This window comes from Trachurus trachurus (assembly GCF_905171665.1).
Source record: "Trachurus trachurus genome assembly, chromosome: 24".
Classification (NCBI taxonomy): Eukaryota; Metazoa; Chordata; class Actinopteri; order Carangiformes; family Carangidae; genus Trachurus; species Trachurus trachurus.
The window spans coordinates 2,216,124-2,242,347 of NC_139910.1; the positions used below are offsets into that span (position 1 = coordinate 2,216,124).

General features: G+C 41.3%; 2 protein-coding genes across 2 annotated transcripts in view; one reads left to right on the top strand and one right to left on the bottom strand.

The window, feature by feature from the left end:
• The first annotated feature begins 1,363 nt into the window (after positions 1–1,363).
• The window catches only part of LOC311007695 (uncharacterized protein), an 85,213-nt gene continuing 60,352 nt past the window's right edge, over positions 1,364–26,224 (top strand). The window contains exons 1-8 of the mRNA XM_084000970.1: positions 1,364–1,679; positions 1,914–2,098; positions 2,217–2,555; positions 2,639–2,899; positions 3,453–3,557; positions 3,914–4,027; positions 4,119–4,147; positions 4,962–5,555. Coding sequence (XP_083857096.1) covers positions 2,053–2,098; positions 2,217–2,555; positions 2,639–2,899; positions 3,453–3,557; positions 3,914–4,027; positions 4,119–4,147; positions 4,962–5,126 — 1,059 coding nt within the window. The 5' untranslated portion in view covers positions 1,364–1,679; positions 1,914–2,052 and the 3' untranslated portion in view covers positions 5,127–5,555. The remainder of the gene's footprint in view (positions 1,680–1,913; positions 2,099–2,216; positions 2,556–2,638; positions 2,900–3,452; positions 3,558–3,913; positions 4,028–4,118; positions 4,148–4,961; positions 5,556–26,224) is intronic.
• Positions 14,397–21,407, bottom strand: e2f6 (E2F transcription factor 6). Its single transcript, XM_084000968.1, has 10 exons — positions 21,279–21,407; positions 19,750–20,106; positions 18,760–18,804; positions 18,225–18,265; positions 18,026–18,081; positions 17,171–17,357; positions 16,125–16,277; positions 15,885–15,999; positions 14,677–14,827; positions 14,397–14,560 (listed from the first exon to the last, which is right to left on the bottom strand). The coding sequence occupies exons 1-10, from the start codon at positions 21,399–21,401 to the stop codon at positions 14,520–14,522; spliced, it is 1,269 nt and encodes a 422-aa protein (XP_083857094.1). The 5' UTR covers positions 21,402–21,407; the 3' UTR covers positions 14,397–14,519.

The following is a 26,224-nucleotide window of genomic DNA, read 5'->3' on the forward strand; positions in this document are numbered from 1 at the left end:
GGAGCTTTTAATCCACTGTGGAGAAGCTTCGGTGCCTGCGTTTCCTTTGCCATTTTATAATATTTTTGGCGCTCGACTGGTGTGGGCTTGTATGAGGTGAAGCTTGAATTAGAATCAAGTGGAGCCAGTTGATCTCACTTGATGGAACAGGTCAGGGTTTGGTTTGCTTGGCTTGGTTCACGCTAATTCAAGTTTCAAGACTACACCATAGTCTGGATGTTCTTAGCGACTTTGATGGAATACCCCCCCCCCCCCCTGGTTGTGTGTGTGTTGTGTTTGAATGTGTTACTGAAGTGTCAGTGTGTTGATCTGTGGCTCACAGTGGGAACATGCAGACTTTACATACATGATATTTTTATGCCTCTGTCTCTTCTTCTTCTTCAGACGTCAGGTCAAAACTAAACATGTTTGTGTAACAGCTCAGAAACAGAAGATTTGCTTCTTGAAAACGTTCCTCTACACAACTGCATTTGATTAAATTGTGTGTGTGTGTGTGTGTGTGTGTAACGTGCGTGTGTATACCAATGTGTCCCCTGAGCATTTATGTAGACATGTATGTGATACTGTTTTGATGTTTCTTTGTTTTGTCTTTAAATTTGCACTTTTTTTATTGTTTGCACTATTATTGCATTGCATTATATTGTAAAACGCATTGAGTTTGCCCTGTGCATGAAATGCGCTTTATAAATAAAATTGAATTGAATTGAAAACACACTGTAGACAACAACATGTATGATGCAGTGTTTGTGTTCCTGTGCTTCTCTGAGCTGGTTGGACTTTGTTAGATTCCTAGGCCTTTACTTGCAGGTGGTCGTGGCCTCCTGCACACCTGTGCTGATGAAAAAACAATATGAAGCTCTGTTGCTCTTATTTTTTTTTTTTTTTTTTTTTGCTTTGATTGATTGAATTCCTTTTTACACATTTGAGCACAAAATAAACTGATGAAATGAATTAATGTTGTGCTGAACTTCTTTGAATTGGCTTCAGGAGCAAAGTTGAGCTGTGATTTTAATGTTTACAGGTTCTTTTTCAAGCCGAGACAGTTTTACTTCACTTAAGCTTCTACAAACATCTTACAGTTAAAAAGCAAATAACACCCAGCTAGGAACTAGTCCCTGTTTTATGAATTCAACCCTGTAGTTCTCATAGTAATTACTCTTTGGTTCAATAATCTCTGTGTCATTTTTGAGTTTGGCGTTCTCAGTCAGAACTGACATCTGATTGGTCAGAGAGAGTAAGACCCGCCCCCCTAACTAAGCGGCTTGTCAGTCCGACGATCACACGGTGAGTGAACCGGCTGAGACCAGGCAGTGTCAGTTTTCAGTGGTTTTACTCAGTTAGTGAAGTTAGTGAACGAGGTTGACGCAATGGACGGACCACCGATTAGACACCAAGAACAGGAGGGAGACGGACCGCTGTGTAGAGAGAACAGGGACTGAGGTGGACCGAACACCGACTGGACACTGGCCAAGGTGGAAAAGAAGAATTGATAAACACAGGAGGGAACACACAGACTGAAGAGACGGAAGTTAATGACGCAACAAGACACACAGATAGACGGAACAGGACAGGAAGGTGTATGTGTGTGTCAGTAGAGTTCACACCTCCACAGATGAACACTTCCCCTTGACTTCTCAGAAACCAGCTCAGAGACACAAAGATGAACCAACAGGTCTGAGGTCAGTGACACGTCATCCTAGCTGATCGCTTTTGGCTGCTGTGGTGTTCCTATGTTGCTCTGCGGGCGACAACCTTTCCTTTGTCACTTTGTTGCTTTGCATGTGTTAACTTGTTAATACTCTGTAAAGGATACAGCAGGTGATGGGAGACAACCCCCCCTCCCCACTATGAAAATTATTATAAAGATGAAGTGACTGAAAGTCTCTCATGTTTGACCAATAAATACACAACAGGACCAGGGCACCAACAGGAAGTGAAACACCTCTCGCCACAGGAAATGAGACGCCTCTGATCACAGGAAGTGGAGGCTGAGTTGATCTCAGACTAAACGACTTCACTCACTTTGACAGCGAGTGAGACGGAGACAGAAACATGACGGCTGAGCTCAGGTGGATTTTCCTGCTGCTTCACTTCACAGGTAAAAACTCACATTAAAGAAACACGACCAGTAAATGAGTGGATTTGTCTTGATGTAAAATGATCCTCACAGGAAGTCGTCTTCTAACTCACTGTTTGTCTCTTTTCTCTTTTCTCAGTTGCAGCAACTGATCGAAATGTTTTATTAGTCACTGTCAGGGGGGGAGATGATGTCACTTTACCTTGTTATGCTGGGACAGTTGATAAGAGGACATGTGATGGTACGAGTTGGTTCTTCAGTGCTGCAGGAGGCGGCGCATATGTAACAGTGTTTGAACGTGGGGAGTTTCACACAAACGTCAGATCTAAGTCAGACAGACTTCGAGTCACAGAGAAATGTTCTCTGGTTATAGAGAAGGTCGCAGTAGGTGATGCTGGTCGCTACGGCTGCAAACAGTTTAGAGAGGGACGACAAAATGACGGTTTACCCTCTGAGGTTCTTCTGTCTGTTGTCACCAGTGAGTATTTACACTGAATCATCTCACTCATTCTGATTATTACAGTGATGCAGCTCATTTCTCTCTCTCATTGTCTCCATCAGTCAATGAACAGAAGGTCGGAGATGATGATGTGACGTTGATCTGCTCTGTGACGACGTATGATATGCAGTGTGAACAGTCAGTTCAGTGGCTGGTTGATAATGAAGATAAAAACATGGAGACGTCTCAGTCTTACTGTTCTGACTCTGTCAAGATTAAAACGTCTGAATTTAATCAGAAGATAAAATCACTGAGGTGTAAAGTGAGAGATCATCACGGAAACACAGAGAAGCTGTTTGAGTTCAGGACTCAGAGATCAACAGGTGAGGAGATGATGAGCTCTTTCTCTTTCTCTGTGGGTGGAGTCATTTGCTTCAGCTAAAATAGATCATTGATAACTGATTATTTTCTATAAAGCTTCTACAAAGAACTTTCATATTGTGTTGATTTTCATGACCCCTGTGGAAAAAAAGCATTAGTGTTTTTGCCAGAATGAAGACTGCATTTCCCATGAGCTCTACCATGTATTGTTCTAAAAGACGCTTATCTGGCTTGCGTGTGCCGTCTCTGGTCTGAGTGTCGTAAAACATTTCGTTCGGTGGACCGACCGACCCAACCACTGCCTCCTGAACGTATAGAGTTACACTACTAAGAAATAGCTTATCTTCCCACCGATGGACTCATTTGCTGTTGTAGGTCATACACAGACATCAGCAGAAATTAGAAACTTTTGCATATCCAGTTAAAAGTTCTTTGTAGTTGCTTTAATTCTTTAATTCTACTACTACCATTACTAATAATAATAAGTCAGTCTGATCTCATGACGGAAACATGACGTGTTTTGTCTTTGTCCATTTTGTTCGGAAACAACAGCAGCAACAACAGCAGCAGCAACAACAGCAGCAACAACAACAACAGCAGCAACAACAACAGCAACAACAACCAACATGATGACATCGAAGGAGGCAAACATCAGTCAAGGTAATGACTGAATGTCTCCCTCTCTCTGTCTACTCTGGAACAGATTCATTACCTGTGAGGTTCTGTCCTCTGACAGCCTGCTATCTTTGAAGACCCCGCAGTTGGAAGACTGGGAAGGTCTGGGCTGTGCAGGAGGTTCTGTGTTTAGAGAAAACTCACTGGTTCTGAATTTTTGATTTTCTTTGGCATCATCCATATGTCTCTTATCATGTTTTTTCTTTTTGTTTGTTTGTTTTTTGTCTTTTTGTATAACAACAAAAAATTGTAGTAAAGGACAAACTATAGATTAATGTTGTTTTGAAAATCAAGAAATCTCTCTCGCTGATAATCACTCCTGTTTGTCTCTTCACACTCAGAAACAGTGAATGTGCCTCCAGGCTGGTGGTGGCCACGTCTCATCATTGTAACTGCAGGTTTAGCAGCTCTCATAACATCTGTGCTGACGGTCAACATCTGGGCGAGACGTAAAGGTGACGACTCTCACTGACCAAGCTTTTTCCATGAAGCTGGAGTTTTCCTCTTGAAGCTGAAGTCCACTCTTTTCTCTTTGTGTCTTTTCAGGAAACCAAACGCAGACAGAAGGAAACACAGTGAGTTCAAACACTCATCAGCTCTTTATGAAAACAGAACTCTACAGAACAGAACCACAGTTTATCAGTTTTGATGGATGGATGATCTTATATTTCCTCCACTTAGACTAGTTTCAGCTACTTCCTGTTTAACCAGAGTCATAGAGAATTTGAACCATCTGTGTGAAATCTGTTCATCATTGTTGTGTGAGGTCTTGAGTTAAAGCAGAAGTGAGTGATCCGGTCGTTTTCGCTAATGCTGCGTTCCAGGCAGGCTTTTGAAATCGTAAATTACAGCTTCAAGTCACAACTTACGACTTTGTAGCGTTCCAGGCAACCCACTCGTGTTTTTCCGACCTGTTTTACCGGTGAAAGTCACTATAACGGCCACTCGTAACTTCCGACCGGTGAACTCGTACCAGATCGAACTGGTACCACTTCACGGTCGGAAAAATACGAGTTTCCTTGAACGCACCATAACAGTCCTCGTCGCTACGTCACCACATTCACGGCGTTCCTTGGCTGCACACACAGCCCTGCATGCCGTTCTCTCTCCTCATTGGATAAAAACTGTAGGATACGATAAATGTTTTCTCTTCGGCTCAGAGCAGAGCAGAGTGACTGACAGACCCGTGTTTCAGACCAAACACTCTATGTAAGTGATTGCTGTCGGAAGATATAACTATTTAAGACTTATATTAACACAAATATATCACTCACTTCTGCTTTAAGACTCAAATGTGTTTTGTGAGGAGTTACTTGAGTTATAACGTTCATAAGGCCAGTGCCATGTTTTGTGAGGTCACCACGATCTTCACCTTTGGCATTTCCGCAGGTGCATGATGATGCTGATGAAGAGGAAGGTGACAGTGCTATGAAGTATGAAAACATTTCAGAACCTTCTTCCTCTGATCTTGGACACCGCGTCACCATCATGTTTCACGCGAGGACACAACATCAGAGTCCAGAGATGATTCCAACACGTGGGACGACTGAGTGACTGTGAACACAACACAAGCAAACACACAAACACACTGCAAGTAGCACACACCTCAACAGGCAGAAAGGAAGTGTTTCCAGGGCACATGATAGAGGGACCAACCTGGTTGGCACTTGTCATTGTCGTGTCGATCACTTTTTTGTGTCACCTGGAAACACTTGTGATGTGTGTGTTGCAGCCTGTGTGTTTGTGTTGTATTTGAATGTGTTACTGAAGGGTCAGGGTGTCGATCTGTGGCTCACAGTGGGAACATGCAGACTGTACATACATGATATTTTTATGCCTCTCTCTCTTCTTCTTCTTCAGACGTCAGGTCAAAACTAAACATGTTTGTGTAACAGCTCAGAAACAGAAGATTTGCTTCTTGAAAACACACTGTAGACATCCACATGTATGTGTTTGTGTGCTTCTCTGCGCTGGTTGGACTTTGTTTGCCTTTGCTTTTTCTTTTTTTCTTTTGCATTTATGGACTAAATAAACGTATGATCTGAATTCATGTTGTTTAACTTCTTTAAATTGGCTTCAGTGGCAAAGTTGAGCTGTGACTTAAATGTTTAGAGGTGTACATGGAAAACTCTTTTGATTCTGGATTTGGATTCTCCTTGATCTAGATGCTGAAGCCCCAGTGTAGAAGATACCTCGGTACTCCAAAGAGTTCATCTAGACCCCCTGTGCCCTGAGGAGGAGGCCGAGCCCTCCTCCACCTTCATCACCGGAGTTACCTCAGTGTGGTGGGATCATTAAAGCACCACACATGACCAATTGACCTTTGGCCTTTTCACATCAATCTTTTGACTAAATCTTGCTGACTGAACTCAATGAGGAACATTACAGGAACATTGAGCTCCACCAGCTCATAGATGGGCCCAGAACTGGAGGTAGAACTGGTTGACGACGCCACCAGTGAACTGCTGATTGGACACCAGAGGTCAGGGCCTAAGTTTGGCCGGACCACCGACTGGACACTGGAGATGGCAGTCTTGCCACCAAGAACTTGGAGTAGACAACACTCTGGATAGGATGATGGGAACCAGAGACTATTGGGCATCAGGCTGGAGATAGGAAACCATGGACTGAGGCTCATCAGAGCTGGGGAGTGCAGAGGATCAATGTCCTCTTTTCCTATGTTTCCTTCCTGGTGCTTTGGCCTCCATCTCTGAGCTGGCTCTGCTGCAATGCAACTAGGGATGGAACTGGTAACCTGTTGGGCTACCCTGGAGGAGTGGGGAGTGGGATGGCGTCTGTGGAACCCTCAACACCGAGACAGGAATGTGTCCAACAGTAGTCCCTAATGCCGAGGCAGGAATGTCGTCCACAGGGAGCTGTTGCCCAGCAGGGGAGGGTAGGTGGGCTTCTGGAGTTCAGGACTTGGTTTGGGCAGCTGATAGAAGCGAGAGGAAACCCTTCGGGATGACCTTCCATAATTTGCATGGAGGCGATCTGTCCACTGGTCCATATTTTGAACAGTTTGTACCTTCAGGGAGAAAATTTAGGACCTATTTACAGACAGGAACACAGGTGAGTGGATAGAACTGCTGGTTTTCCACCACATGGTACCAGCTCAACTCGACCTGACTCGACTCAGCTTTGATAGTAGGTTGTTTTCTGGAGTTTATTTTCCATTACAGGATAGCACCGCCTTTAGAGTAGCTGGTAATCATAGGGACACCATGCAGAACTTCCGCAACGTCATCTTCAATCCAATAACAAAATGTCTGGACCTCCTGGATTGATCACGGTGTGATTTTTGAGGCCTCCATTTCCCAAAATGAACTGAACTGACTGAGAAATTGCAACCACTGTGAAAGCTTGGCTGTTTAAAAATGGCGGGATATGCAGGATATTCCATGTATGCCGCATGTTGATGACACAGTAACAATCCTTTCTGACCAATCAGTGGTCTGCAGTGTTTCCACGTCACTTTTTATTACCTCTTTACCTGTTTTGGAGACTCAGTAGAGGTGGTACCAGAAAAGTAGTACCAGGTACCAAATTCAAGGTACTTTTATCTAAAGGACAACCGAAGGAGGCGAGTAGAGTCAAGCTGGTACCATGGTACCTAGAGAAATTTATTTGAGGAAAAAAAACAAAAGGTCTCCAAAAGGCTCAAACAAAGGTCCAACAAAAAGGTGAACAGGTTTGAGTCCTAGACATGACATCACAAAAGGGAACACAAAAGTTCTCCAATCTTAAGTGCAACACAAAACAGGAAGTAACTGGAAAAACCAAAGACTCACTGGGACCAGTATGAAGGAGAACCACAGTGAAGGGAGCACATGACAAACGACAAGTTCAACAGTAGATCTGACAAAGACAGGAGGGAACACAGACAGAGGGGCAGAGGTTAATGTCCCATGCACAGACACAGATACAACAGGACAGGAAGATGACACACGTGATTTTCAAAATAAAACAGGAATAAACTTAAACTGAACTGTGTGTGTGTGTGTGTGTGTGTGAGAGAGAGAGAGAAGTCAATGTGGTGGTAAGTAGAGGTCACACGTCCACAGTTAGATACTTCCCCCTGACTTCTCAGAAAGCAGCTCAGAGACACAAAGAGGAACTAACAGGTCTGAGATCAGTAACACCTCGTCTTATCTGGTTGTTCGCAGCTGCTGCAGCGTCGCCATGTTGCTCCGTTAAACTTATAAACTATAAACCTTAAATCTTTCTGAAAGCCATTCGAACCTTACTATATTTAAAGATTTCATGATTAACTGTGTCAGAAGAAACACAGAGAAAGGAGCACATGACAAACGATAAGTTTGACAATAGATCTGACAAAGACAGGAGGGAACACAGACTGAAGAGACAGCGGTTAATGACCCAACAAGACACAGACACAGATACAACAGGACAGGAAGATGACACGTGATTTTCAAAATAAAACAGGACTAAACTCAAACTGAACAGTGTGTGTGTGTGTGTGCATGCATGTGTGTGAGAGAGAGAAGTCAATGTGGTGATAAGTAGAGGTCACACGTCCACACGTTAGATACTTCCCCCTGACTTCGCAGAAAGCAGCTCAGAGACACAAAGAGGAACTAACAGGTCTGAGATCAGTAACACCTCGTCTTATCTGGTTATTTGCAGCTGCTGCAGCGTCGCCATGTTGCTCCTTTAAACTTACAAACTATAAACCTTAAATCTGTGTGAAAGACATTCTAACCTTACTATATTTAAAGTGTTCATGATTATTTGTTTAACTGTGTCAGTTCTGTGGCTCTAGACTTGTTCTAGAGCGAGCAAGGACCTTTGCTTTGTCCCCTTGTTGCTTTGCATGTGTTGCCATAGAAACAGTGATACTAATACTTTTTAAAGGACACAGCAGGTGATTGGACCCCCCCCCCACCCCAAACATACACACACTTAAGTCAAAATGAAGTGACCGAAAGTTTCTCTTCTTTTAGCTTTGACCTGTAGTGAGAGCACCAACAGAAAGTGACACGTCTCTTATCACAGGAAGTGGAGGCTGAGTTGATCTCAGACTAAACGACTTCACTCACTTTGACAGCGAGTGAGACAGAGACAGAAACATGACGGCTGAGCTCAGGTGGATTTTCCTGCTGCTTCACTTCACAGGTAAAAACTTGAATTAAAGAAACACGACCAGTAAATTAGTGGGTTTGTCTTGATGTAAAATGATCCTCACAGGAAGTCGTCTTCTAACTCACTGTTTGTCTCTTTTCTCTTTTCTCAGCTGCAGCAGCTGAACTAAACATGTTATATGTCACTGTCAGAGACGGAGATGATGTCACTTTACCTTGTTATGCTGGGACAGATGATCAGAGGAGACGTGATGATACTGTCTGGATCTTCATTGGTTCAGGAAGCAGCTCAGTAGTCACAGTGTTTAAAGATGGGAAGTTTGATGCAGACGTCAGATCTAAGTCAGACAGACTGAGAGTCACAGAGAAATGTTCTCTGGTTATAGAGAAGGTCTCAGTAAATGATGCTGGTCAGTACACCTGCAGACAGTTTAACACATCAGGACGACAACAAGGTGAAACTGCTGTGGTTCTTCTGTCTGTCGTCACCAGTGAGTATTTACACTGAATCATCTCACTCATTCTGATAATTACAGTGATGAAGCTCATTTCTCTCTCATTGTCTCCATCAGTGACTGAACAGAAGGTCGGTGGTGATGATGATGATGAGGTGACGTTGACCTGCTCTGTGAGGTCGTATGGAGGACGATGTGAACACTCAGTTCAGTGGCTGTTTGATGATGAAGATAAAAACATGAAGACGTCTCAGTTTTCCTGTTCTGACTCTGTCAAGATTAAAACGTCTGAATTTAATCAGAAGAAGAAATCACTGAGGTGTAAAGTGAGAGATCACCATGGAAACACAGAGAAGCTGTTTGAGTTCAAGACTCAGAGATCAACAGGTGAGGAGATGATGAGCTCTCTCTCTCTCTCTCTCTATCTCTGTCTCTCTCTCTGACTCTTTGTCCTTCCTGTCCTCAGGTGTGTGGTGGGTGTACCTGTTGGTGGGCGTGGCCTCAATGTTTCTGGTGGTCGTGGTCGTTTGGTTCCTCATCAGACAGAAGAAGAAGAAAACTTCAGGTGAGAAGATTCACAGGTGAAACGAGTCTGAGCCACAAACTGAGATTAAACTCAACTTGTATCTATTTAACTTGCAGGGAACCAAACTAAACTGTCCTTCATACCTACCTCCATTCAATTATTAAATGGTGCAAGATAGTGTTTGTGAGTTTGTGTACGAGAGATTTATAAAGGGACTGTGCAATAAAAACCAATGACGGCATAGGGAAGTGCAATAGAATAATAGGAGTGCAATAAAATTGTGTTTTTGTATTTTGTGATGTGCCACATGTGACAAATTCCAGAGATCGAACCTGAGGCCGATCCTGAAGGCGTCGCCTACGTCTCCGTCAGCTTCGCTAAGACGACCAGGACCAGAGACCAGGTGAGTCCAGTTTGACACCGTGTGACCTGCAGCTGAACCAGCACTTCACTGTCTGACCTGTGTGTGGCGCTGTGTCCTCCAGGTCAAAGGTCATGATGATGATGATGATGATGCTGTGACCTACAGCACCGTCAGAGCTCCGCCCCCTTCCTCCTCCTCTGACGTCTACGCCACCGTCAACAAACCAAAGAAGTGACGGATGGTTCAGTGATGATGATCCTGTTGTTTCTGCTCTTCGCTTCAGTTTATTAAAACTGTTAGAAAATATTAAAGCAGCAAATTAGAAACGTAGTTTATCACTGAGACCGGACTGGACTGGACTAAACTAGACTGGACTAAGCTGGACTGGACCGGACTAGACTGGACAGGACTAGACTGGAACGGACTAAACCGGACTAGACTAGACTAGACTAGACTAGACTGGACTGGAATGGACTAGACTAGACTAGACTAGACTGGACTTGACCCGACCAAAACAGACCAGACCCAACAGGACTGGATCGGATTGAACTGGATCGGAACGGAATACAAAGAACTGAACTGGACTAGACTGGACTGGATCAGACTGGACTGGACTAGACTGGACTGGACCGGATTAGTCCAGTCCTGTGTTCAGGTTGGGCTGGATCTTTGGGTCTGATCTAACCTGTGACCTGAGGCAGAGAGAGACGACGCCCTCTAGTGAGTGATGTTCTGCTTCCTGCTGGTCACATGTTGTGGTTCATGTTGTTCAGTATGGAGGCTCATTAGTGTCCATGTGACTGAAGAATCTGAAAGTCATTTTAATGAGAAACGTTTTCAACATAAAGAGTTTGTGTCTCAGAACAATGAAAACCTTAAAGCTACAAACTGCTCAGGTTGAGTTGTCCTCATGCAGACACAGAGCAGGAGCCGTCCACTTCCTGTCTCATTGTTGTGACTTTTCATCACATTGTCTGAAATGAGCTTCCATCATTTTCTCTGGTTTGTTTAGAATTTTCCCAAAGTGACGCCTGCAGCTGCTTCATACACACAATGTTACTGTTCACAGCTTTGTCCTGTTTCATTGGTTTTTATAAATAAAGTTTTATTTTTTGCTCAATGTTTCATCGTCTCAGTCTTTGAGTTTTAATACGTGATTTGTGGGACATCCCCTCTGACAGTTCTGCAGATTTAATTATGAAGATTTAGATCAAGGTCTGGGCAGGAAAATAATGTGTTTTTTGCGTGTGCGTGTGTCTGAAAGGAGGTAGATTAAACATGATGTAGTAGGTATGCATGTGTAGGTGTATGTATGTACAGATGTAGTATGTATGTGCGGATGTTTGGATGTGTGTATGTACATATGTATGTAAGTAAATACGTATGTATGTGTGTATACGTATGTGTTTATACTTATGTATGTACATTTGTATGGATGTAGGTATGCATGTATATGTATGTATGGATGTATATGTATGTACATATGTAGCCGATGTTGATCTGGCCCTCTGCGTTGTGTTTCTCGATACTGACTGCTTTGGTTACAGTTTGTATGGACGTATGGATGCATTTATTTATTTACATATGCATGTATGTATGTACTGTGTATTGATATATGTATTTACTGTATCTATGAATGTATGGATAGATAGATGTATGTATGTACTATGTAGGCTATGGATGGATGTACGCATGTACATATGTATGAATGTATGTATGGATAGATGTATGTATGTAAGGATGTACATATGTGGACAGATATAGAATTCCCTGAGGGAACTTTAGGAGCAGTTTTTAGTATCAATGTTTGTTTATTTGTTTATCTGTCTCAGCTTCAGGTCTGAGGTGATGAAACTGTCTGAAAATGTTAAGATTATTTCACAGTAAATTATGATTATTTTCATTTTAGGAGAGGGAGAGATGCATGGATGTGGTAGAAAGAAGCTGGTGACATTTATAATCCATGTGATACCCAAGGTGTGGACTCCTGTGTGTGTGTGTGTGTGTGTGTGTGTGTGTGTGTGTTATTCATAGACCCAATTGACGTCATCAGCTCGGAGCCACTGCTGTTTCAGAAAGTCACGCTGAGATGCAACATGTTGACCATCAGGACGCGTCATGGCCCACGCCCAACTACACACTGTCACACCGTGTGTGTGTGTGTGTGTGTGCTGCAAACACGAGATTCCGTCAGTGCAGAAACAGCAGAATTCATTTTTGGACCTGGACACAACACAACACACTCATCCTGTCATCGTTTCTGTTCATTCTTTTTGTTTCCATGAATGTTTTCACAATAAATACAAACAGTTAAAGCCGAACTATGCAGGATTTGTAGCTTAACTATGCTACATTTTTACCTTAAAGGTATAATATGTAGGAATTCCCCCCATATAGCGGTGCATATCTGAACGTATTCTTGATGTTGCATTCAGGTGAAATGGGGCAGACGTCAGACAACAGACGCTGCATGTAACAGGATAAACAAGCGTCTATGTAAACAAGTGGTCCGCCAGCACGAGGCAAAACAATACAGGCGTGACAATATGTTGTCATGGTGATGTGGTATTGTTTTACCGTCTTTCTCTGGTGGAGTAAAATGACATCCGGTTGGTTTGCCGACGGCCGTCTGCCTGACTGCACCTGAATGCAACACCAGTGCCTCCGTCCTTCCTCACACTACACAGTGGTGACAGTTTTAACAGGCCGAGCCCACAGCTCCGCTGAGTTTCCGTGGTTACCTACGGTCACGCTGCCACTCAACGTAAAAAATGGCGATGCAACATGGCCGCCTCGGTTCGGTGCGTCACCCAAGGGGGTGGATCGGACTACACGCAGGCGTAGCTCACAGTCGGCCATATGAGGACGGGCAACTTGCTCTGACTCTGGCTGCAGTTACAGTGCAGTAGATAGGTGATCCAGTCATCTTCACTAAAAAAACGATTCATACCTCTGTGAAAAATAAATCAGTATGTAGCTATTACTTTAACTATTTGCATAATGTCACTATAATGCTACTTTTACAAAAAAAGATACATTATTAAAATTATCCGTGATTCTAAATATGCTGCATCATAACTGCATAAATGTTCATAAAAATCAAACCGTTTTGAAATCGGACAAAAACTGAGCAAGTTCTGGTCATTATAGCAGAACATGCACCATAGACTTAATGCTCTGAGGGAGAGAGTTGCCCGTCCCAAGATGGCCGCCGTACTGGCTACGCTTTGTCATTGGGAAACAGCTGCGGGTGAGTCATCTAGTTCTTATATATATCTATGGCGTCACCCACTTATGTATTTGTAACGACTTGTAACAACTACTTACGTAGTTCCTCTTTAAGTATTTTATATTGGACTCAAGATCAGTCAGAACAACCTGACAAACACTCAGTCTGGTCACTTAATCTTTAAATTGTAGGGTGAGTCCCCATTTGTGCTGATTTTGATTTACCGGTAGCTCCTTTAGTTGTTCGAGAAGTTATTGTGTTGATGAGAGCACAGTCACATTCTGTATGGTGACCGTGACCTCTGACCACCAAAGTCTAAACACTTCATCCTTGAATAGGCTTTATGCACAGCTCCACTACTTCCTGATCTTAAACCAGCTCCTTTATTTTCTGTTTTATATTATTGGACAAACTGATTAATCCAGGTGTGTCTGACCATTGTGAGGTAATCAGACACACCTGGATTAATCAGTTTGTCCAATAATGTAAAACAGAAAATAAAGGAGCTGGTTTAAGATCAGGAAGTAGTGAAGCTGTGCATAAAGCCTATTCACGTGAATGGTTGTTCTGTTCTGAACATGAAAAAATGGTGTTAAAAGGAATTCATACCAATGTAGTCATTGCATTCACTTGTGATGCAATCCAATATAATATCTCATTCCCTCTGTTCTGTACTTTAGGTATCTGTTTATGTGCTCATCAGTTTACTTCCTGTGTGATTGATCACGGTGCAGTGCTGTCATCTGTCCACTGGGTGGAGCTGCTGTAAAAGCTAAGAGCTGAGACGAGCTCCTCTCTGTGGATCAGTTTGATCAGGTTCAGTTCAGAAATAAAGGATCATTTCACACTGAAACAATTTGAAATACAGATAAATGTCTGCTCCTATGATGACGTCGTCATAAACAGCCTCATGGTTCAAACTGCAGCTTAGATTTTACTGTTAATGTCATTTTTTTTAACCAGTTCAGGTCAGTTTTAAATATTGAGACACTGAAATTTCAGATGAAAACAGTTTTATATCAAAAACAAGTCAAAAAAACATGATTTTACAAAAGTGAAAACATAAAGTACAACACCAAACGCGACCATATCATTATCATTATCATCATCATCATGATTTCTCCTGCAGAGTTTCTTATAAAAATATTTTCAATGATGCAAATGAAAACGGTTGACAGGTGTGAGCTCAGTCACTTCAAGTCTCAGTGTCGCAGTCTGAACTCAACACCAAACGCCGTATTCCCGTGTTCATCCGAGTCCTCAGCCGCTGTTCAGCCGGTGTAGCTCTGCACAGCGCTGAGACCTGACCATTCTGTAACGACAAAACCAAAGTTAAACTAAAGCGACACGTCCACCATCAGCAGGAGAAGGATCAACTGGTAAATTTGTGTGTGTAACTGTGTGTGTTTGTGTGTGTGTGTGTATGACCTGTGTGCAGTGCGGCCATCTTGACCCGACTCTCCTCCAGAGTTATGAAGCAGCTGCTCTTCTCTCCGACCTCCACGTCTCCCAAACCGATGTCAGAGGTCAGGACCTTGATGGGACCGACCGCTCCCTTCATGTGGACCTGAATCCTGTCCTGCACGCACACACACACACATACAGACACACACAGTGAATGTCCACTAGCGATGGAACGGTTTATTCAGCCGGTAATAAAAGCTAAAAGGAGAAACTAGTAATGATTCTGTGTAAAGTCCTTTCAGACAAACTGTAAAAAATTAGCTATACAAATAAAATTGCCTAAGTCTAGTGTTGATGGAGACAATGCTTCACTTTATGCTGTTGGTTAATAATGGGGTTGTTAAAGGCATAGTTTAACATTTTGTCAAATTGGCCTATTTCCATAATCCCTAGTCATTGTTACCTTTAATTGTCGGTGCAAGCTATTTTTAGAACGACGGAGCAGAGCCATGAGCTGCTCAGAGCTACGCTACGGAGGCTCATTATGGGATTTCTTGGTTTCCCTCATCACAAACTCATCAAATACACAATCCAACAACTCCACAACGCTCTGGTGGACAAGTTGTGACCTGCACATTCAGAATCTCATCTACTTTAAACCTCAGACTGTCACAATGATGTGTCACATGTCAGACTGCCTTATTCTCAGCACCATGGGGAGCAGAGCTTTCAGTCGCTCTGCTCCCCGACTCTGGAATTCTTTACCATCTCACATCTGTAACACCGACTCTCTCCCTCTTTTCAAAACAAAACTCAAAACCCACCTGTTCAAAATTGCTTATCCACTCCACCACCCCTCACTCTAACATTCCCCTTATTCTGCACAGTTTTATTTATTTGTTCCTTTTATTTATTCATTCTTACTGATGTTTTTAATGTTGTTTATTCTGTGTTTTGGTGTTGTTTATTGACGATTTTAACTGCTGTAAAGTGTCCTTGAGTGGCGGGAAAGGCGCTTTCTAAATAAAATGTATATTATTATTATTATTCTTTCAGTTTCAACTTGAATATACAAAACTGATGTGTTCAACGTATACCAAACCGAGCCGAAAACGATGACCACAACACCGCGATTTGAATCAAACTGAGGTTTTTGCGAACCGTTCCACCCCTAGTGTCCACAGAAACAGGACAAACTAGTCCTGGTCCTGGTTCTGGTTCTGGTCCTGTACCTCTGTGGGAGCAGAAACCTTCAGCGTCGTTTCCTCCGGAGCTTTGACGACCATCACCGTCTGCTCCCTCAGGACCGAGAGTCGCCTCAGGTCCTGGTGGCTCACGTAGGCCAGCGTGGACCAGGAGTTAAGGAAAGGAAAACCTTCATTTATTAACCAGGAACTGATCTCAGATCTGTCTCATCAGCACCGTCAGGACTCAACAAGCTGTTTAAGATCAGAGCCGGCGTTAGAGGATATGCACAGTTGTCCCGGTCCTCGGTGAGCTGCAGCAGCTCCACGGAGCAGCCGGAGATCAGGTCGTCCAGCGTCTCCTCGTCCAGCTTCATGTCCTCCAGCTCGTTCTCAAAGTCCTGGTTCGTCCACAGGAAGCTCCTGATGGGACAACTTCCTCTGAGGGGACAGAGCAAGACGAGGACATTTTATTAGTATAGCCCAGTTTTACAAACAGTTTGTCTCAATAATAAACTTTATTTCTATAGCAAAGGGCTCAAAGGGCTTTACATGGCATCATAACAACACAGACAGAGCAACACAACGTTTACTCATGTAAACCAGTGGTTCAAGGGGGTTCCAAACTTTTACTTGAAATTTTACCAAGTTTTTCTAGAATTGTTCAACTTTTTTTTCCTTAAATTTTTACCACTTCTTTTAATTAAATTATTTTTACGACGGAGTATTAGGGCCACACTGAGAAACAAAAACAAAAAAAACACAGACTTCGAGAATAAAGTCATAACATTACGAGAATAAAGTCGTAAATTTACAAGAATAAAGTCATAAATTTACAAGAATAAAGTCGTACACTTCCTATGAGACAAAAGTCATAACATTATGAGAATAAAGTTGTAAATTTAGGAGAAAAGGTCGTAAATTTACGCCTTTATTCTCGAAGTTTGTGATTTTTTTATTTGTCAACGTGGCTCTAATACTCCGTCGTACTTTTTCTAGAATATTTTTTAACTTTTCTTTTTTGAGAAATCTTACCACTTTTTTCTAGAGATGTTTTATTGTTTTTGGAGAAATTGTACCACTTTTTTCTAGAGATGTTTTATTGTTTTTGGAGAAACTGTACCACTTTTTTCCAGAAAATTTCTCGAACGTACACGTTGACTAAAAAAGTAACGCTCCTCAGTCTCAGAACAATGTCCAATCGGGGTCCGTGGTCTAATTTGTGTAATTTTAGGGTCCTTGATGTAAAAAAGTTTAAACAACCAGTATTTCTATTTGCCACAATAACACACATTGACATAAATATAACTCTGTGTTGAGATGGAAACACTCACGTCCACTGCACCGTGTGGTTTGACAGCTTCTTGATGAGGTTGATGCTGGACAGGACGTTGGTGATGTCGTTGACTCGCTGCCTGGACGTGTCCAGCTTCGTCGCCGCCTGCCTCAGGTCCAGTTCTCCGCCCGGCGCCGTCAGCAGCAGCTCCAGGAGGCCTTGGGTCAGAACCTGCACGATGATGTCTGAACACACAGAAACAACAACCGTGACTCTCAGGTACAGGAGGAAACAGGACAACAAACAAACAACAGTTTCTCAACACGAGTTAATCCAGGGTTCCTACAGCTTAAGCCAAGTTAAATTTAAGACTTTTTAAGACTTTTTTTAAAGCCACTTGAAATGAAATTTAAGACCGACTTCATAATAAACACAAATGCAGAAAAAAGAAAAAAAAAACACCACATCAATCTTTTCTGGAGGAGGGTCTGGCAGGCGAGACTAGGGACAATTTGACCCACTTTCCTATGTGGTCCAAGGTAAAGTGACTGCTACATGAACATTGGATTGTGTCTCTTTCCAGCTGTCCTTTCAAAATAAATGTCTCTTTCCAGCTGTCCTTTCTAAATAAATGCATAAAAAGTCCGAAAAACAAAACAAAACACTGACTCGGTGAGAAATTTAGCGTTGACGGCCGCCACTAACTTCTCTATGTCGGAATGTTACCAATTATTTTGAGATTTGAGACTAATTACAACCATAAAATCCCACTTACCAAGTGTTAACATTTTTAAGACCTTTGAAAAATTGATTTAAGACATTTTAATGCCAATTAAGGCCTTGTTTTTAGATTAATGAATTCAATGCCTTTTAAGGATCCGTAAGAACCCTGTAATCAGTTTTCCAGACACACCTGGTTTTTTGACCTTCGTGGTCTGGACCGTCTCGTTCCTCTGACACAAAGTCTCACTGGAAACAAACCAACAGGAAAACAACTCAGTTAACTTTGATTAGTTCTTCTGTCAAACTCATGTAAATAAATAAAACTAACAACAACTTGTGACAGAAAACTAACAGATAAAACCTTAGTGCAGGATCAAACAAACCTTTACCTTGTGCTTTTATCTTCTTTAGTTTTCTCAGCACCTGCGTCCTGGAGTCAGAAACATCAAAGATCAGAACTTATTGGTTCTGAAACAATCAATTGTTCTCATTATCAATTCATCTGCAATTAGTTTTTTTAGGTAATTAATTAAATATTTGATGAATAAAACATCTAAAAACAGTGAAAATGTCTGATATGATCTAGGACCGGGGTCTCCAACATGAGAGCTCCTCATGTTTTGTAACATTCATTCATTCAATCTTTACATTCGTAAAACAAAACTGTTTTTCCCACTCTTCATTAAAACAGTGAAACAGTTTTTAGCCTCTATCATCCTGAAATTATTACTGCCAGATATTGTCTCTCCTCTATAAAATATGATAGGAGGCTGAAAATCATACGACATATCCTGGTCATGTTCTCTTCTACTCTATAACACACATTCTACATCTCGGGGCGGAGCTACGTGGGAAACCGTCGGGGAGAAACAGCTGGACTGGGAACAGGGATTTCAGTGACGGTAGGAAACCATGGAAACTCACCGGAGGCACTGGAGCTGTCGGCTCAGGTCGAGGCGGCGTCGGCGTCTGTGAAAAGTCACCGCAGCTGTTGTATGATACTGTATTGTTGTATTTCATGTGTTTATTGTATTTCATGTGTTAATTTATTTGATTGTTACTGTGCTAAATGTGTCCTGCTGTTATTGTTGGTCGACTACCAAGATGCCAACGGCAAATTTACACTGTGTTTTTAAACCACTGGACAATAAAGTCTTCTAATCTTATCTTATCGTAACGCAGTGAGGAGGAATGGAGCGTTACACTGATGCTGCATTCACCTGCAGTCGGGCAGACGGCCGTCGCTAACAAACCAGATGTCATTTTAGTCACAGAAGTCCAGAGAAAGCCGGTAAAACGATACCACATCGTCATGACAACATATTGTCACGTGTATTGTTTTGCCTCGTGCTGACGGACCACTTGTTTATGCTGTTACGTGCAGCGGCTGTCGTCCGTCTGACCTTTGCACAATTTCAGGTGAATGCAGCATGAAAAATACGTGTGAGTTGCTTGTGATATACAACCACTTTTCATCATTTTGTGGTATGTCATTGCGTTATGTTGGCTTATTGTCTTTATTCTTTCTTCTTTTGTGTCACTGTTGTTGTATGTGCTTTTATTGTCTATATTTTAATGTTATACTCCCCCTCTCCCTTGCCCCTTAGGAGGTCTTTCACCTCCTACCAGGCCATTGCCTTAATAAGAATGTATTCTTAGCAATTATTGCCTAGTAAAATAAAGGTTTACTACTACTACTACAACGCTAGATGGGAGGAATTCCTACACAATGTACCTTTAAATAATCTGCAGTAAATTCTTGTTTTTCAGAGGCTGGAACCTGCAGCCATGTCGATTAATCAATCATCAATATTGATATCTTGTGATGAGTTGATAAACTCTCATGTCTTCAGCCTGAACTTGTGTTTATCAAAAGAATTATATAAAATCAAATTAACACTTTGTGACCCTCACCTTTTCCTCATAATCTCTGACCTTTACTGACGTCTTTGGTGGTTCAGACCGGTGTTGGACCGGTTGTGGTGGATTCACCACAGGAAGCTTCACAGCTGCAGTCCACCGCCGCTGCTGCTGCTGCTGCTGCTGCTGCTGCTGCTGCTGCTGCTCCTCTTCCTCCTCCTCCTCCTCCTCGGACGAGTCGCCCCCCCAGCGGCTGATGCTTCCCTCGTCCAGACACGGCGGCATGAGCGGGATGGCGTCGGCGCTGACCCCGCGCGGCGAGATGTCCTCCGGCAGGAAGTGGTCCTCGCAGATCAGGTGCTCCTCGCTCAGGTCCCATCGGTCCGTTTCCCTCAGCGCCGCCAGCCACACCTGCAGCACAGGGACAGGACAGGTGTGTTCAGGTGCTGTGGTCAAATCTGAGAGTCGGGCGGTTTATACGTTTACTAACAATATGAAACTAATTTAAATGGGTTCAATGATGCACAGCAAACTGGAGCTGACAATAATGTATTCATCAGGCTAATTACAAGCTTAGCAGCAGCTAATAACAGAAGAAATGGAGGATTAAGTAGAAGCTGATAATAGAATAAATGGAGGCTAAAGTAGCAGCTAATAACAGAATAAAGGGAGGGTTAAGTAGCAGCTAATTAACAGAATAAATGGAGGCTAAAGTTGTAGCTAATAACAGAATAAATGTAAGCTAAAATAGCAGCTAATAACATGCTTTATTTTCTTTTTAACCAATAACAGAATAAATATAGGCTAAAGTAGCAGCTAATAACAGAATAAATGTGGGTTAAAATAGCCGCTAGTAACAAAATAAGTAGCAGCTAATAACAGAATAAGTGTTGTTATTGTTTTGTTTATCAGGATCCCCATTAGCTGCAGCTATTCTTATTTTTAAATATAGGCTAAAATAGCAGCTAATAACAGAAGACATGTAAGCTAAAGTGGCAGCTAATATCAGACTTTCTTTTCTTTTGAGCTAATAACAGAATAAATATAGGCTAAAGTAGCAGCTAATAACAGAATACATGTTGTTTTTGTTTTGTTATGTTTATTAGGATCCCCATTAGCTTCAGCAGCTATTGTTATTCTTAAATGTAGGCTAAAATAGCAGCTAGTAACAAAATAAATATAGGCTAAAGTTGCAGCTAATAACAGAATAAATGTTTGCTAAGATAGCAGCTAATAACAGAATAAATGTAGGCTAAAGTAGCAGCTGATATCAGGCTAAATAGAGGTTTAACTAGCAGCTAAAGTTGCATCCCACTTCGTAACTCAGTCCTTTAACACGAATGCACATTTTTATAAAACATTAATGTTTGTTCATGTAAATGTAAACGTCCAATCTTCAGTAAACAGTTTTCTCAGTGAGTCTTCCCAGTAAACTTTTAGCTAAGAGCTAACTTAACGGACAGTGTCTGCGGCGCTGCGGGGAATCTGCTCCTTTCACACGGACACTGAGACTCACTTTGACCCGGGCTAGACCATGGATGTATTATGGGCTAGACCATGGATGTATTATGGGCTAGACTCACTTTGACCCGTGCTGGGTCCTGGGGGAAGCTGAAGAACCTCTTCGGCGGCCGGTTGCGGCTGAAAGCTCCGCGGGTCGCGCTCTGCCTGCGGTTCGGACACCCGGAGACGACGCACTTCACCATCTTCACCTCCTCTTACTCCTCCTCCTCCGACAACCACACCAGGCCGAACCGAACCAGACCGAACCGAGCCAAACCGATCCGCGGCTGCTAACTGCTACCTGTCCGTCCACATTCAAACGGTTCGCGGGCTGGTTTTGTCGCGTGTGTTTGTTTAGTTCCCAGACAAGAAGAGGCGTGGCGTCAACCCGGAAGTACAACACCGGAGGGAAACTAAACTCATGGCTGCATTTCTATGGCGCCTCCTGCTGCTCATGTGAGGAATTGGAGATGTTTGGTGCAGGATTTCCCACCTTAAAGGACAATTCAGGGCAAATTCAACTCGGGGCTGTAGCCTATTTTCCTAACATTTTAGGTCTAAAAGAAGGAATCTGAAGATTTTCAGTTTAATTGCAGTTGAATGGGAGTGGATTGAAGTTCCGCTGCTTAGGCTGTTTACATCTCTCAAAGCTGCAATTTTTTTTTCCATAGACAGCGTCAGATGGCTACTCAAACATGCACCGAGAAGTTTATTTGTTTATTTACTTAAAGCAAGCCGACATGTTTGTAAAACTAGATCTAATTCAAAGTCTCGCACGAGACCCAAGTTGACGCATTTCCTCCCGTTTGTGTCATAAACACAGGAATATCAACTCTTGACTTGCTTGAAATAAACAATTTTTCCACAGACAGCGTTAGATGGCTACTCAAACATGCACCGAGAAGTTTGTATATAAAATATATAAACAATGTCATAAAACACTGTTAGTAAATCTATTCCGAGTGTAAAAAAGTCTTTATGTTGTCATATATAAATAGTGGATTAATAAAAAATAAAAAAAGTTATGCAAATATAATATAGCCTAAGGTTTAAGTCCCATTTTCTTTTCTTTTTTATTATTTTTGGGGGATTTTTGCCTTTAATTGACAGGACAATAGAGCTAGACAGGAAATGGAGAGGCAGGGAGAAGGGAATGACATGCAGAAAAGGGATTTCAACCAGCAGTGAGGATCATAGCCTCTGCATATGGGGCGCCTGTTCAACTCAGTGAGCAACTTAATCGTAAACCTAAATGATCCTCTAGAGGAAATTTGTTGAATTCATTCCAAAATGTAAGAAAACAAAGTTACAAAAAAGAAATATGAACAATAAAAGGTCGTGATCAGTGTTGCAACACAAGATTTATTCAGAGCAAGAGATGCCAACACCAGCATGATAAAAACCGTACGAACTTCACAAGTCAAATTAAAATATCACGTAGCAACTCGTGACCTTAAACATACAGCAAAAATATCAACAGAACCCATGCCTCGTGGTAAGAAAACTGTTGCTGAAAGTCGGCGAGTAACAGAGAAAAAGGGGCAAAAGGAAAGAAAATGAACGTCGTATAAAAACCCCTTATCAACGCACTGCTGAAAAGAAACTGTAACATTTTTTTTCATAAACGGATGATTTCACAAATATTCATATGGATTTCTTTTGCATTCTAGCATGTTACATGTTAGTGTTGAAATTCTCTATGTAAATAGTTACAGTTTAGCTTTTACATCTGATATTACAATATCTAGTCTATTGACTGTAAGTGGCAGAATTGTGCTTTAACTCCCATTTCCTTTGTTATCAGCAGTTTGATAACTGACTAAATGAAAAATACAAGCGCTCGGTTTATCTAATGCGGTAGTTTACTGGCAGGAAGCTGCAGACACAAAGCTTCAGACAGATGTGAATGAGGCTCCGCAGTAAAAAAGTCCAAACAAGAAATGTCTGGAAAGGAAAACTCCCCCCGTCAGCTGGTCGCTCCAGAAACAGGCCAAGGAAACGGTTTGATCTCTTATGTTTGATCGTTTCTACAATATTTACTGGATCTGATTGTTCTCACAAGTCTCACAAATCATTCAGCCTTGGACCACAGATCTATCAAATCTATATTTACCTAGAAACACAATCGTTTTCCAGTCTGGGATCAATAAAGTACATCTTTGAAGTCGTAACGGTAGTGTAAAATCAAGAAGTTTGTACTAAAGTTAATTTAAAATTTCAATTATTTTGAATTTCATAAACCAAAAACAAAGAAAATCTCATCAGGATTTTTACAAATTCCCTCATTAAATTCAAGAATGACGAGTTATTGAAGGTCGTTAATTGTGAATATTTCATGTTTCGGCCCCTGTCTCGGTCCAGAGAAGAAACTAAAACCCACAGATATGAAAATAATCAAGATCACTTTGGTGAACTGATTGGTCTGATGTGTAGTTTGGGCTTCAGGTCACCTGTTGACCTACGGTTTGGTTTCATTTGTGACCATTTTAAACCCTGAATTTACTTCAGTGGTAAATCTTCTTCAGCCAAATCCAGTTTCTGAAGCTCTAACTGCAGAGTTTGTTCACTCGAATCCTAATCCAAACTGTAAATTTCAACATTTCCATTGTATGTTCAGTTTTTTCTATCTCTCAATTAGGGATGTCACGATTATAGATTTTCTTTGTACGATTACTGTCAGAGAAATAATCACAGTATTACGATTATCACAATTATTATGCATTAATTAATTTCACAACATATGAATGTGTAAATTCAAATAGGCTACAGTCAAAATTGAATTACATTGCAAATTTTTACACTAAATATTTTAAGTATCTACTATTCATATACAACCAATTATTAATCCTCCAGGGGAAGTGTTTTAAATATTCAAATCATTCATTTTTATCTATACCAAATGTTTAAGTTTATTTTAATTGTTTGTTTTTTATCACAAATGAGACCATGTTACGTTAGGTAAATTGACCAGTATTTCTTACATTTACCTTCACTTTTGTGCACATCTGCCTCTGTGTTTCCAAAATAATCTTTTTTGGAAAGTGACGGTGTTTAAGAATGTTTACGATTAATTAATTGTGGCGTTTAATACCGCGATTAATTGTGAAAACAAGTAATTGTGACATCCCTACTCCCAATTCAACAGTATCTATGAGGCCAGATGGGACCGACAACACATTACTGTAGCCAAAGTCTCCGGATAAATCCAAAACAGGCCCAGGGTCTGATGCCGGTGCATTGAAACTGCAGTTTTATTTTCTAAAAGAATAATATTTGCCCTCGTGCTCGTCATTACAGGCACAAGTAGCAGAATTAAAGGTCAGTAATTGGGTGCATGTTCCTGCTTTGAAGCCTGGGAGCTGTAGTTAAGTTGGTATTATGCCCACAGTCTTGTACCTTTGACTTCCTATTGAAGCTGCAGGTATTTTCTAAGTAACAGCCGTGTTCAACTCTGTGCCGATACAATTCAGCCAAGAGTTTCATCTCCATCAAAGAGTGGAGGAGCTGCAGCCGCCGGTCAGCTGACACCGTCGCCACCGGCTGAAAGGGAAGTTTGACTCGCAAATACTCCATCTGCCCTCGTACTTCACCGCTCTATTGAACGGGGGTTACACAGAGAGATAAAGACAAACGGCAGATAAACTCTGCTTTTATACTGTAGATGAGCAGGAGTGGAGCTTTTTTTTTATACTTTGGAAGAAACTCTGACTTCTGAGGAACGTTGCGGTCTGCAGGAAGAAGGTTCAGTCACAGGAGAAGTCATAGTTCACACTGCAAAAACTCAACATCTTACCAAGAATATTTGTCTTATTTCTAGTCAAAATGTAATTTCTAGTCAAAACAAATCTCATTATATAATATTATATAATGCTTAAAATAAGACTTATCACATTAAAAAGTAGCTTGTTTTAAGACATTTGTTAAAAAACTTTTTTCAAGCATATTTTCATTTGAAATAAGTAGAAAAATCTGATAGTGGATCAAGTTTTTCTTTCTTATTACAAGCACAAAAAACGTGCTTTCACTGGCAGATTTTTCTTCTTATTCCAAGTGAAAATTAGTTTGAAACAAATGAAAATTATCTGAAAACAAGTTCATTTTTAGGTGATGATTCTTATTTTAAGTGAAAAGAGATTAGTTTTGACTAGAAATTAGACATTTTGACAAGAAATAAGACAAATATTCTTGGAAAGATTTTGAGTTGTTGCAGTGCATATTTCAACAGGCTGTAAAAACAGTTAAGTTAAGTTAATCCATCAATGAATACTTGAGATTTCAAAATGCATTTACCGGAAAAATAAACACAGTTTCATTCATGAATAAATAACAGAATTTGGCATCAGAACAATCCCTTTTAGTCATGTTGGGACATGAAGGAGCTCTCTGATTAGTTGCAGAGCTGACCAGCTAATCGATTAGCAATCAAGTAAATTAGTAAACTTCCAATTCTGCTATATAATGATGAATCAGTTTGTTTAACCTTCCTCTTGTGTCGGCTTTCTACTGCCATCTATGGTGTCCGGGTCAGTTTTTACCAGTGTTTTAAATCAACACACTAAAAACATTTTCTTTTTCATCCAATTTGTTTCTCATCTCTTGGTCACGTTGTTAGGCTTCCTTATCCATGAAAAGATTGGTTTTGCACTTATGATTTCAGTTTGAACTCTTATTATTAGGGCCACGGGCAATCGCACCGACCCGGGCGAAAAAATTGACAAAATTGACCCTAAAACCACAAATGTCATAATTTTAACCAGAGCATTTTATAATTTTGTGAAAAAAAATTTTTTTGTTTGTTTTATTTTGTTTAAATTGGGGTTCCTGACAAAGTCAAAAAGCCTTGATGCTATAAACACATTTACTATGTGGTACTTTGTGGTCCATTTGTTTCTCATCCCTTGGTTATGTCGTTAGGGTTCTTTATCCATGAAAAGGTTGGTTTTGCACTTATGATTTCAGTTTTAACTGTCATTGTTGTTCTTATCGTAATAACCGGGTCAAAATTGACAACACCACAAATGTCATA

What these genes read in the sequence shown, in the direction of transcription:
- e2f6 (XM_084000968.1), bottom strand. Translation starts at nt 21,401, where the DNA reads ATGGTGAAGTGCGTCGTCTCCGGGTGTCCGAACCGCAGGCAGAGCGCG. An exon ending in AGGACCCAGCACGGGTCAAA is followed by an intron (nt 20,107 to 21,278) that starts GTGAGTCTAGCC and finishes CCTGTGCTGCAG; the next exon opens with GTGTGGCTGGCGGCGCTGAG. An exon ending in AAAGAAGATAAAAGCACAAG is followed by an intron (nt 18,082 to 18,224) that starts GTAAAGGTTTGT and finishes GTTTGTTTCCAG; the next exon opens with TGAGACTTTGTGTCAGAGGA.